Source organism: Heteronotia binoei, chromosome 11, assembly GCF_032191835.1.
Source record: "Heteronotia binoei isolate CCM8104 ecotype False Entrance Well chromosome 11, APGP_CSIRO_Hbin_v1, whole genome shotgun sequence".
Lineage (NCBI taxonomy): Eukaryota > Metazoa > Chordata > Lepidosauria > Squamata > Gekkonidae > Heteronotia > Heteronotia binoei.
In genome coordinates, this window is record NC_083233.1 from 24,439,288 (window position 1) to 24,451,525 (window position 12,238).

General features: G+C 46.0%; 2 protein-coding genes across 2 annotated transcripts in view; one reads left to right on the top strand and one right to left on the bottom strand.

Moving 5' to 3' along the window:
* RPL36A (ribosomal protein L36a) overlaps positions 1 to 12,238 on the bottom strand; it is a 63,304-nt gene that overhangs the window by 29,445 nt on the left and 21,621 nt on the right. The gene's annotated exons all lie outside the window — the stretch shown is intronic.
* PIN4 (peptidylprolyl cis/trans isomerase, NIMA-interacting 4) lies at positions 5,128 to 11,829 on the top strand. The gene is made up of 4 exons (XM_060249726.1): positions 5,128 to 5,300; positions 7,402 to 7,475; positions 9,885 to 10,004; positions 11,654 to 11,829. Exons 1-4 carry the CDS (start codon positions 5,261 to 5,263, stop codon positions 11,810 to 11,812), a joined length of 393 nt encoding a protein of 130 aa, XP_060105709.1. The 5' UTR covers positions 5,128 to 5,260; the 3' UTR covers positions 11,813 to 11,829.

Below are 12,238 nucleotides of genomic sequence, written 5' to 3' on the forward strand. Positions count from 1 at the left end.
ATGGGGGTCAACATCCTATACTAGACCTGTGCAAACTCAATCACATTCGTTAGAAGAAATTCCGCATGATTACCCTGCAATCCATTCTATCACTAATTCCAGAGCAGGCCTGGATGGCGTCAATAGATCTTCAAGACACTTACTTCCACCTCACCATCAATCATCATCACAGAAAATTTCTCAGGTTTGCCGTCGGGGATCAGCATTACCAGTTTCGTTCCCTTCTGTTCGGTCTTTCGACAGTGCCGAGGGTCTTCACAAAATGTATGGCGGTGGTGGCAGCCTCGCTTCGACAGCAGAAGATCTCCGTCTACCCATACATAGACGATTGGCTTGTTGTGGCTCAGTCCAAGGAGCAACTCCAAACGGACATCTCTACCATCCTGGCTCTCCTAGCCTCGTTAGGTCTTCACGTCAATCTAGCAAAATCCAACCTGACTCCTACGCAGAACATTCAGTTCATAGGAGCACGCCTTTCAATTCTAACACACAGAGCTTACCTTCCGATGGACAGAGTGCACCATATTCAATCCCCTGCCAGTACCATCATTATGCACCGTACTCAAACAGCCTTCATCTTCCAACGTATGCTGGATCTCATGGCAGCAACCCCTTCTGTTCTGTGCTTTGCAAGGCTCCATATGCGCCCTCTTCAACTGTAGTTTGTCCAGACATTTCACCCACAGTGAAAACACCAAATGACCCTACTTACTGTTCCATCGTACATCCTACCATCTCTACAATGGTGGACACTGGAACGCCATCTCTTGACTGGAATGCCGTTTATACGGCCAACCCCGTCTGCCATTGTCATGACCAACGCTTCGAAGTGGGGATGGGGAGCCCACTTGGGAACGTAGACAGTTCATGGTCAATGGACAGATTACGAAAGATCCCTCCACATCAACTGCCTAGAACTCTTGGCAGTTCACAGAGCTCTGAGATCTTTTCTACCAACTCGTCACAGCCAACACATTCAGATCACTTCAGACAATTGCCAAGGGGGCACTGCTTACGTCCGCCTCGTCAACCCTGGTTCACCATTCTTCTTCTCCTGTCAAACAACACATTCCTCCAATTTCCCAGAGTACGCGATTTACTCTACCAACAAGAAGGCAAGGTCCTACACCATGACCCGGGTCTTCTAAAACTGACTTCCTGGAAGATCAGTTTTTGAACTTTCCTTAGGAGGTTCGCCATATCATGCTTAATGCCAGAAAACTCTCCACTAGGAAATCGTACTCTCTGAAATGGAAACATTTTTCGACCTATGCTTCCAATCATAATTTCCATCCTGAACTTTCCACTATAGCTCAGATTTTAACATATACGTTGTCTCTTTCTAAGGCGGGTCAGTGACATTTGTGCTTTCAGGGCAGATCCTCCATACACTATCTTCCATCATGATAGAGTAATATTACGCCCTGACCCATCCTTTCTACTTAAAGTCGTTTCACCATTTCATTTAGGAAAACCTTCTACTCTGCCTTCATTTTTCCAACATCCTAGTGATGAAGGTCAACGGGCCCTTCACAATTTGGATGTGCGTAGGGCTCTTGCCTTTTACATTGAACGGACACATTTTTTCCACACTAACACTAGACTTTTCGTAGCCTATGGAACCTGCAATCAGGGTTGCAAAATCTCAACCCAAAGATTTTCCAAATGGGTAGTTGCAGCCATTTCCTTATGCTACAGACTGGCTAAGCAACCTGTACCAGAATGTTTACGAGCTCATTCCACTTCAGCCATGTCCACGTCATCAGCCTTCTGCAAGGGCGTCCCGATGGAAGACATCTGCGCTGCTGCAGTTTGGTCTTCTCCATCTACGTTTGCCACGCACTACGCCTTAGACATCCGTGCTTGGCGTGACGCGTCCTTTGGACAGGCTGTATTACGTTCCATTTTTGACTGACATCCCCAGTGTTCTGTTCTGTAGATACATTCCTTATTTTCTCATATGCCTACTTAACCTCTGCCTTCTTATTACAGATCCAGCACCCGCCTCCGGGCAAAATAGCTTGCCAATCACCCATGTGTGGGACTGCACAGAGACCACGAAGAAGATGGACAGGTTTCTTACCTGTAACTGATGATCTTCGAGTGGTCATCTGTGCAGTCACACACGCCCGCCCAGCCTTCCCCGCTGCTGGATTGTTTTAATTTCTCTACTTACTAGATTTCTCTATACAGCGGCTAGAAGAAACTGGGTGGGTGGAGCGCCTCTCTTCCGTTCTAGGCATGCGCAGTGGACGCCTCCTCCCCAGAACAAGAGGGAGTGCGCGCCAAAATTAATGCTTAAGATTGCTTTGAATTCTCCGAGGTTGGGTTCAATCCAGACGGATAACCCATGTGTGTGACTGCACAGATGACCACTCGAAGATCATCAGTTACAGGTAAGAAACCTGTCACGAGAAGTCCTCCATTGAACGTTCTCCCCTCTCATGAACTCACTAGGTTGTCTGCCATTTGCACTTCAGGCTCCATTGCATTATGGGATAATAAAACTGACCTACAGAGTTCTTGCAAAGATCACAACAAGATAACATATGTGCAGCATTTAACTTTCTAAAGCATTCTATGGATTCTATGTGGTTTATGCATACCTGCTCTGGAGAGAAACGAGAGAAGACCATTGCCTTAGTTCCTTGCTTGTGGGCTTCCAGACAGCATCCAGCTGGCCACAGGGGGAAACAAGATATTGGGGTGGATTGAGTTGTGATTAGTTCACTGGGGCCATCGTTTTCAGACACAGCCCTGACTCAAACCAGCTTAACTTGCACAGGCCTCGGATTCAGTGGGAGCTCACAGGAGTGCAGCTCCTGAACCTGAGAGTTTCCACCTCCTTGTCCATTGAATAGTATGTGCAGCTGCATAACAATCCCTGGATGAGCTCCACCACCTATTTTTCTACAAAATGACCCCTTGGGCTATACAGGGAGTTACAAAAACTGCAGCAGCCAGATAGCACCACCAGAAGAGGCACTCCCCTCGTTCATTGCTTGTGTTTAATATATTCAACATGTACTCAACTCTTGGATGGAATTCTTTCACTGAAATCCCAGCTGAATCCTGGGTGTGCTTTCAATGCACACTTGAGAATTCTAGTGAGAATATGTTGAAAATCAATGTGTTTTCACTAGGATTTTCAGACTTGTGCTGTTTTCCAGTTCAGAAGATAGGAGACTAAAGGTAAATGTTGCTCATGTTCATGAATACCCAAGAGTGGCTGTTCTTTTTTTGGTCATAGATCCAGAGTAGTTAGCTGTGTTACTCTGTTGCTGTAAAATAGTAAGGAGTCCAGTAGCACCTTTAAGACTAGCAAACTTGTCGTATCATAAGCTTTTGAGAATCACCGCATCTGATGAAGAGAGCTGTGATTCTCAAAAGCTTATGCTACAACAAAATTTGTTAAAGATGCTACTGGACTCTCTACTATTATCCTTTTTTGCTATCTGACATCTTGAAATCTGTTGTCGTCCTGCCCCCCCAGCACCATGTAATCCAACTAGAGAAGTCAGCCTCCAGGTGGGACCTGGGGATCCCCCAGAACTGCAGCTCATCTCCAGACTACAGAGATCAGTTTCCCCAGACAAAATGGATGCTTTGCATAATGGACTCCGGCATTGTGCCCCACTGAGATCCCTGTCCTCCCCAGGCTCCATCTCCAAATCCCCAGGAGTTTCCCAACCTGGAGCTGGAAACTCTTCCTCTGCCAGTGGCCTTGGGGGACTTGACAACCCTAAATCTAGCTGCATCTGCAATGTTCTGGAACCTGTTCTAGGATTCTGCAAATTATGCTAGAGCAGTGATCTTCAGTCCCGTTCTTTGGGGGCAAGGCTAAAAGCCTTTTATAGTCTCCACTTTTCTGGCACCTTCGTATGTTTAGGTTTTTATACTCCACGTATTTCTTCCTAGTGGGGACCCAAACAGGCTTACAATATTGTTCTGCTTCCATTTTATCTTCACGGGCACCATGTGAAGTATGTTAAGTTAGGCTGAGCGTGCATGAATGGTCTATTACTGCCCAGGGGAGCTTCCATGGCAGTGGGGATTTGAACTCGGGACTCTCAGCTCCTAGTCTGACACTCTGACCACTGCAGCATAAGGGGCTCACTGTTCGTATGCATAAAGAAAGGCTTCAAGTTCAGGCCCTTGATCTCTGGTGTCTCTGCACACCCTAAGCAGAACAGCAAGGTAAGGTCACTAAGGAATCGATTCCTCCACAGTGCTGCTGGTCCTTGAGTGTGTTCCTCACTGCACCTACCTTCTGATGCTCACAGCTTGTGTTTCCTGGTCTACAGCCCTGGCCATGTCACTGGCAATAACACTGGTTCCTTCTCTGTCGCACAACAGAGTTTGTGCCTCTGTTGTTGTTAAGAAGCTGCTTTAAGTTAGGAGGTTGTCTATTGGTGAGAAGGCCTCTAGAGTAGGGGTGTCAAATTCATTTGTTATGAGGACTGGATCTGACAAAAATGAGACATTGTTGGGCTGAGCCATGCTGGACCGGGCCCTGTGCGTTCCTGTTTAAGATTAGGTAGCAGAGATATAAACTTTATAAAGGACACAAACAAACACAATAAAAAAAAATTTGTTTAAAAAAACTTAAAAGTACTTAAAACATTAGCACTTGGTCTTAAAGGTGCTTTCTTTGTATTTCTCCCATAGGATCCAGGGAACTGGGCAAAGGAAACTCTGGCTCTTTCCTTCCCTCCCCATGGGACCGGGAGGGGGAGAAGTCTCAGCCAATAGAAGGAAGAGAGGATTGGCTCAGTAGATTTGCTGTGTGAGTGAGAGAGCCTGGCAAAGCAAGCTCTCCCTTCCCCCCTTTCTCCCCAAGTGAGAAACATCAGGCAATGGAGAAAACAGAGGTTTTGCTCTGTAGCTCCTGTAGAGTTGAGCAAGCCTTGCAAAGCAAGCTGTGATTCAGAAAGGAGCAAGAGGGGGAGAAGGAAGCAGATGAGAGCCAGTTGCTCAGGAGCCTGATAGGAGCCCTCCGGGGGCCTGATTTGGCCCCTGGGCCGCATGTTTGACACCCCTGATCGAAGAGCTGGGCCCTCTTACGGTCGCAGCTCGGCCCGTGGCCTCTCTCTGGCTTAGGATGGGACGTGGAAAAGCAATTCCATTGCAGACCAAAAGTGCCGAGCAAAGGGACGCGGCTACTTTCCCTATCTCTATGTTCTTCTGTCCGCTGTCGCGCTTGTTTAACGTCATAAGGTAGCGACCGTCTGCGTCGCTGAGGGAGAAGAGCCCTGTGGAGATGCCTCCCAAAGGAAAAGGCGCCGGCAAAGGAGGAAAAGGTGAGGAGACAGAGACAGGACGGCAGAACCACCTCGGGTATGCTTGCCGCCCTGACGAGTTCTGGCGGGCGGGACTGAGCAGTGGGAGTCTTCGTTTCCCTCTCTTGTCCTTTGTTAAGAGCAGGGCTGCCAATCCCCATGTGGGCGCAGGGGATCCCTCGGTTTGGGGGCCCTCACCCCGCTTCAGGGTCATAAGAAAGCAGGGAGGGGAGGAGGGAAATGTCTGCTGGGTACTCCACTATTCCCTGTGGAGATCGATTCCCACAGGGTATCATGGAGAATTGATCTGCTGGTATCTGGGGCTCTGGGGGGGGGGAGCTGTTTTTTGAGGTAGATGCACCAAATTTGCAGCATAGCATCCAGTGTCTCTCCTCAACACACCCTCCAAGATTCAAAAGGATTGGACCAGGCGTTCCAATTCTATGAGCCCCAAAAGAAAGCGCCCCTGTGTTTCAGTATTTCTAATGGAGGGAAGGTAATTAAAAGGTGTGCGGTCCCTTTAAATGTGATGGCCAGAACTCCCTTCTAAGTTCAACTGTGCTTGTTCCTTGCTCCTGGATCCACCCCCAGTTCCTAGATATTTCTTGAATTGGACTTGGCAACCCTAGTTGAGAGCAGGGAATCCAGGGGTCTGGGTGATGCATTCACCACTTTTATGGCAAAGGGAGCATAACACTGCCCATTTTTATTGCCGTGGTTTCCACAAAAAACAATTAAAATCCAGGGATAGGGTTGCCAGTCTCCAGTACTTAGAGATCTCCTGCTATTACAGTTGATTTCCAAATGACCAAGATCAGTTCCCCTGGAGAAAATGGTGGCTTCGGAGGGTGGATTCTATAACATTTTACCCTGCTGAGGTCACTCCACTCCCCACACCTTGCCCTCCCCAAGATCCACGGCCCAAATTTTCAAGCATTTACCAAGCCAGAGCTGGCAACCCTGTGAAGTGGTGGTTTTGTGCCAGTGCTCTATATCAGGGGTCCCCAACTACCGGTCCATGGACCGGTACTGGTCTGTGGCCTCTTAGCAACCGGGCCGTGAGTTGTGTAATTATTTCAATATATATTACAATGTAAGAAGACAACATTGAATTTATATCCCACCCTCCACTCCGAATCTCAGAGTGGCTCACAATCTCCTTTACCTTCCTCCTCCACAACAGACACCCTGTGTGGTAGGTTGGGCTGAGAGAGAGCTCTTACACCAGCTGCCCTTTTAAGGACAGCTCCTACGAGAGCTATGGCTGACCCAAGGCCATTCCAGCAGCTGCAAGTGGAGGAATGGGGAATCAAATCCGGTTCTCCCAGACAAGAGTCTGCACACTTAACCACTACACCAAACTAATAGAAAGAAAGTGCACAGTTGTATTATCCCAAAGCCATCATGCCCCCACCCTGGTCCATGGAAAGACTGTCTTCCACAAAACCGGTCCCTGGTGCCAAAAAGGTTGGAGACTGCTGTTCTACATGACTTGGTAGGGCTCTAGCTGCTTTGTTGAACTACAGTTACCCAGGGTTTCTTAGACTGCTGCTACAGAAATTCATTAGGCTGGAAACCGGTACGGATGCCTTTCAGTGACTGGGATGCATGTATGAAGTTGCCTTATGCTGAACCAGACCATCGACCCATCTATTTATTCATTTATTATTCAGTAAGTTTGTATCCTGCTTTTCCTTTTAATAGCTCATTTGCCTTTCCTCTCATTTCCTAAGAAAGCCCTGTAATATGGGGTAGGCTAAGAGAGAATGACTGACCCTAGGTCACCTGGTGTGCTTTATTACAGGCTGGGGATTTGAACCTGGGTCTTGCAGCCTGCATCCTGACACACTCTCTGCTGCCCACACTGACTTTTGACACAGCCCACTGCTGTCTACTCTGATGAGCAGCAACTCTCTAGTCTTAGACTCTCAGGCAGAGGTATTCCCCAGCCCTGGTCCCTTCGCTGGGGATGCCGATTGAACTGGGAATGTTCTACATATAAAGCATGATTATACTTTGGTTGGGGCTGTCTACCAGACACAGAGCCCAGCACTAGCCTTAGGATGTGAGATTGCAGTTGGTCTTGCCCATCTCACTGTTGCCTGTTTTTGTGTTTTCCAAGGAGGAGCAACGTCTGGAGGGGATGCTGCTGATAAGAAGGCCCAAGGCCCCAAAGGGGGTGGCAGCAGTGTGAAGGTGGGTGCTAGCAATTTTCATGGGTGATCTCTATAAGGGCCCAGCTTTAGTCAAAAAGGTATATTGACCACACAGAAAGAACACAGTAAGAGATAGATAAAGAGGAAACACCTGTGCTCCAAATTTCTTACAAGGGGTTATTTCTACAATTTACATTGATTTTAAGTAAGTGTTACTTAATATAATACCTCATTCAATTAATATTTATTTTTATGAATTTTTCTATGCATTTATATTGTTACAAAAAAGAAAATTACCATCTAATTTTTATACATGAACTTTTTGGTAATTTCACACACAATCATATCGCTAACATAGAAAGAAACACTGAAGAGTCCAACAGATGACAAGGTCTGTACTCAATATCCTGTTTGCTTTGTATTTTAATAAATCCTTCAGTAGACGTGGCAATACAGCTAGACCAAAGTCCCAATATTCTCCAAAGTTACAAGAAGGTTATGTAATAGACAGGACTCAGAGACTGTATTGAAGTATATAGGATGACACGTATTCTAGATAATCACGTGTTTCGACATTCACTTCTTCTCGATCGTAATAAATCAATTTGGAACCAATGCTCAAAACGGCTATTCTTGCATCTAGTCAGTTGCTCATTAGAGGCATCAGTGGTTCTCGTCAAAAAGGTGGCAGGTGGGTGGGCGGAAGAATAGTATGATGTTCCTTCCCTGACATTGTCAGAACTGCGCAGGAAATGAAGAAGAAACAACAAAGTTCAGCAGAAGGCTCTCTTTGTAGACTTTAGTTACACTGGGGTCAGCCCTGAAGTAGAGTTGCCAGCTCTTGGTTGGGAAGTACCTGGAGATTTTGGGGGTGGAGTTTCTGGAGGGCTGGGTTTGGGGAGGAGAACAGATTCAACGGGGTATGATGCCATAGAGTTCACCTTCCTCCATCTGAAGTGATCTCTGTCACTTCGAGATCAGTTGTAATCTCAGATCTCTAGCCACCGCTTGGAGGTTACAGTGCAAAATACAAATTGTGCATGAACATTTAAAAGTGAATTTTATCTCAAGAGAAAAATACTAGTGCACATTCACAAAAGGACCGTAGCTCACATAGGTAATAAACAAGTCTTTTGTCGGTGTGAAATCCACAAACGGATAATAGCTGTGCAGGCTGCTACAGAGGTTTGAGCTGGTGCCAACTTTTCATAGCTGGTGGTGTGTAAGGAGGTGATTATAGAAAAAATTTTTGGAGGTTCCTTCCCCCTGTTGAGTGCTTGCTCTTGACAAAGCCGAGGTTGCTACATGCAACTCCAAAATTCGATAAATAATTAGCTGACAAACGCGTAGAGAAGATTTATTCTGTTGTGATTTATTACACTGAAAGTTGAACCTGCCTGGAGGGCTTTTCAGGGAAGAAATGTATCTTCAAAGCAAAAAGAGATGCTAATGTGGATAATTAACAAAGTAATTGCATGGATTTGTAGGCCTATTATCAGTTTGTGGATTTTACACCGACAAGAGATGTGTTTATTGCCTATGTGAGCTATGCTCCTTTTGTGAATGTGCACTAGTATTATTCTCTTTAGATAAAATTCACTTTTAAATATTCATGCACAGTTTGTATTTTGTACTGGGATTTCTACTGTGTACTGCTTGATTTTCTAACCACTTGGAGGTTGGCAATCCTACCCTGAACAACAAGCTACATTGGAAGAGAACCCCCCCCCCCAAGAGTATTCTGCAGTGTTATTCTTTCAGATGGGAACTGGGGTGGAAACAGGATTTGCTTCAGAATCTCTCACTGCTAACTTGCATTAGTAGGGTGAGGTGGGCCACAAAAGAATGATAGCAAAGTTCAGACCCTCACGAGGGTTGGTTTCAAAGAATTTGGAAAATTGTATTAATGACAAAACTTACAGTGATGCGACAAATCAGCTTGTACATACAGGCTCTGTGTTTGCTACAGTCTGGAAGAGTAAGTTCCAAGATAGAGCTTAGTGTTATGTATTTTTTTGTTTGGCTATAATCTTTAGGGAGGTATGTTATCTTTTCTTACGTATCGTTTATATGTAAATGAAAGAGCTCGGGGTGGAGGGGGAACCAGAGATGATTCTAGACTGCAAGTGTAGTTCAAGAGCCCAAATGCAGCAGGGAGATTTTAAAAATATGTATATAGATACACAAGGAACTTCTCATTTCATATGAAGCAGTGTGGGTTCTAAACTTTATTTGCAAATCAGACAAAAGTAGGCTTGTGATAGGTAAAATGAATATAGCTGGTTAAAAAAGAATGATGTTTAGGAAACGGAGCAGGCAAAAGGTTGCTCGTACCGCGGAGATGGTACAGACACTCAACAGGTTTACTGTTGAGGGATGTGCCTATAGTGTTTGTTTTTGATGATGCAAGAGGTCTGTATTCTTAATATGTCTTGGGTTTTTTCCCTAGGTGAGGCACATTTTGTGTGAGAAGCACAGCAGAGCCCTTGAGGCCCTGGAGAAACTGAAGGCCGGCATGCGCTTCAGTGAAGTTGCGTCCCAGTACAGCGAGGACAAAGCCAGGCAGGGGGTATGTTTTTTGGAATGCTCACAGGGACAGGCTGAACTCAAGGCTTTTTTTTGTAGCAGGAACTCCTTTGCATATTAGGCCACACATCCCTGATGTGGCCAGTCCTCCAAGAGCTTACAGGGCTCTTAGTACAGGACCTACAGTAAGCTCCAGGAGGACTGGCTACATCAGGGGTGTGTGGCCTAAACTGTGAAGGAGTTCCTGCTACAAAAAAAGCCCTGGCTGAACTGATCCAGAGTGGTAGCGCAAAGTTTGAGTCTAGTGACACCTTTATGACCAACAAAGCTTAATTATGGGTCTAAGCTTTTGTCTGTATGCAATGGTTACCCATCTGAATTGATCTAAAGTGGTGTCACACTTTACCCTGAAAGGCTATGTGAGAAAGTGGGCAGTAAGGATACCATAGTCTTGTTTTGCCTTAGCTGTAGAATTCTTTTTTCCCACATTCTGCTGACAGATTTGGAGGCACTGGGCTGCTTGTGATCTGGACTTCCTGATTCAGGAATAACACTTTGAATGGGCAGCAGAAGGACTAAGCAAGTGAAATTTATGGGGGTGGTGATGGAATCTCCTTCTTTTATACAACTGTGCTTTATACAACACCATAAAAATACAGTGGGTTGGACCCTGCCAATATTTCTGCTGTCAGAACCTCACCCCCCTCCCCTATTTTGGCCACTGAAAAGGCTATGCTGAAGATCACCGATGGGGTTGCAGTGAGAAAGGGTGAGATTGAGCAGAAAAGCTGGTAGGATGTATCCTGGGTGCTTTGCAGAATAACATGATGGAGAAAAGATATGCCTTAGTATCCCAAGAGCTTACTACCTAAGGTTCAATAATAGTAGCCAGATCAATGGAGAGAGAGAATGAAGGGGGAAAATGGGAAGAGATCTGATCCAGGGGTGGCCAACGGTAGCTCTCCAGATGTTTTTTGCCTACAACTCCCATCAGCCCCAGCCATTGGCCATGCTGGCTGGGGCTGATGGGAGTTGTAGGCAAAAAACATCTGGAGAGCTACCGTTGGCCACCCCTGTAGACCATCTCTCACTCTGTGCCAACTATGGCCTCCTGTTTGCCACCTTCTGCTTTTTAACCCATTTAAAGTGGTCCACTTGATGTCTGTTAGAACCCATTCCTTTCCTGTACTGACTCCCACCTTATGGAATGGGCTTTCTTAAGAAGTGCGGGGGCATTTTATTTGAGTGGGCTTTTAATGGGGTTTAAGCTGCAGGCATTTTTTTGTGGAGGATTAATGGGGTGCAATAGTACGTTTTTAATATTTGGCATTGCAAGCTGCCTTGAATTGTGAGAGAAAGATATAGATATCTTAATAAAGAACAAGGGAACAAAATTTGAGTCCAATTGCACCTTTAATACCAACAAAGTTTAATTCTGGGTATAAGCTTTCATGTGCATGCAGACTTCTTCTGAGATACCAAGTGGCAAAGGGATGAATGTGAGCTAAACATTAGATTGGTCTTCTTGCCACAGTGTCCTGCAGAAAGCAAGAAAGTGCTGTCAGGAGTGAGTGGGGGAAGCCAGTTGATTGCAGCTCCTCAACATGAAGACAGAGACTGAGGCCTGCAATTTGTGGCCAGAAGGATCTTTAGACCTTACTAAGACCCATTCCCTTTCCCTTACTTTTTCAGGGAGACTTGGGCTGGATGAGCAGAGGTTCCATGGTCGGCCCCTTCCAAGAGGCAGCCTTCGCCTTACCCGTCAGCAGCATGGACAAACCTGTATACACTGACCCTCCCGTCAAAACGAAGTTTGGCTACCACATTATCATGGTTGAAGGGAGAAAATAAAAATTTCCTGCTCAATCGTGGGAGGTTCTGGCTCTTTGCTTTCATTCCATGATGGGTATTGTGGGAACGGGAAGCAGCCTCTTCTGAGGCTGGTGAACCATTGCAACACTTCCTGCAACAGGGTTTGTTCCCCTTGATGGACGATGGAGAGGGGAGGATTGTGTGAGAAACCAGTGTGATTTGGACACGTTCATTCCTTGGCCAGGTGGCCAAGTTTGTTCCCCTTGATGGATGATGGAGTCGGAAGGATTGTGTGAGAAACTGGTGTGATTTAAGCACGCTCGTTCCTGGCCAAGTGGTGGCTGCAGCAGCAATGCTAATAATTGGCCCTTGAGTGTGGAAAGGAAGAGTCATATTGCTGGACATTCAGTTTCAGGGATGCAATTGCTGATACCTCTTGTCTGCCATCTCTTGGGCATCAGAGGC

What these genes read in the sequence shown, in the direction of transcription:
- PIN4 (XM_060249726.1), top strand. Translation starts at nt 5,261, where the DNA reads ATGCCTCCCAAAGGAAAAGGCGCCGGCAAAGGAGGAAAAG. An exon ending in CGCCGGCAAAGGAGGAAAAG is followed by an intron (nt 5,301 to 7,401) that starts GTGAGGAGACAG and finishes GTGTTTTCCAAG; the next exon opens with GAGGAGCAACGTCTGGAGGG. An exon ending in AGGACAAAGCCAGGCAGGGG is followed by an intron (nt 10,005 to 11,653) that starts GTATGTTTTTTG and finishes TTACTTTTTCAG; the next exon opens with GGAGACTTGGGCTGGATGAG.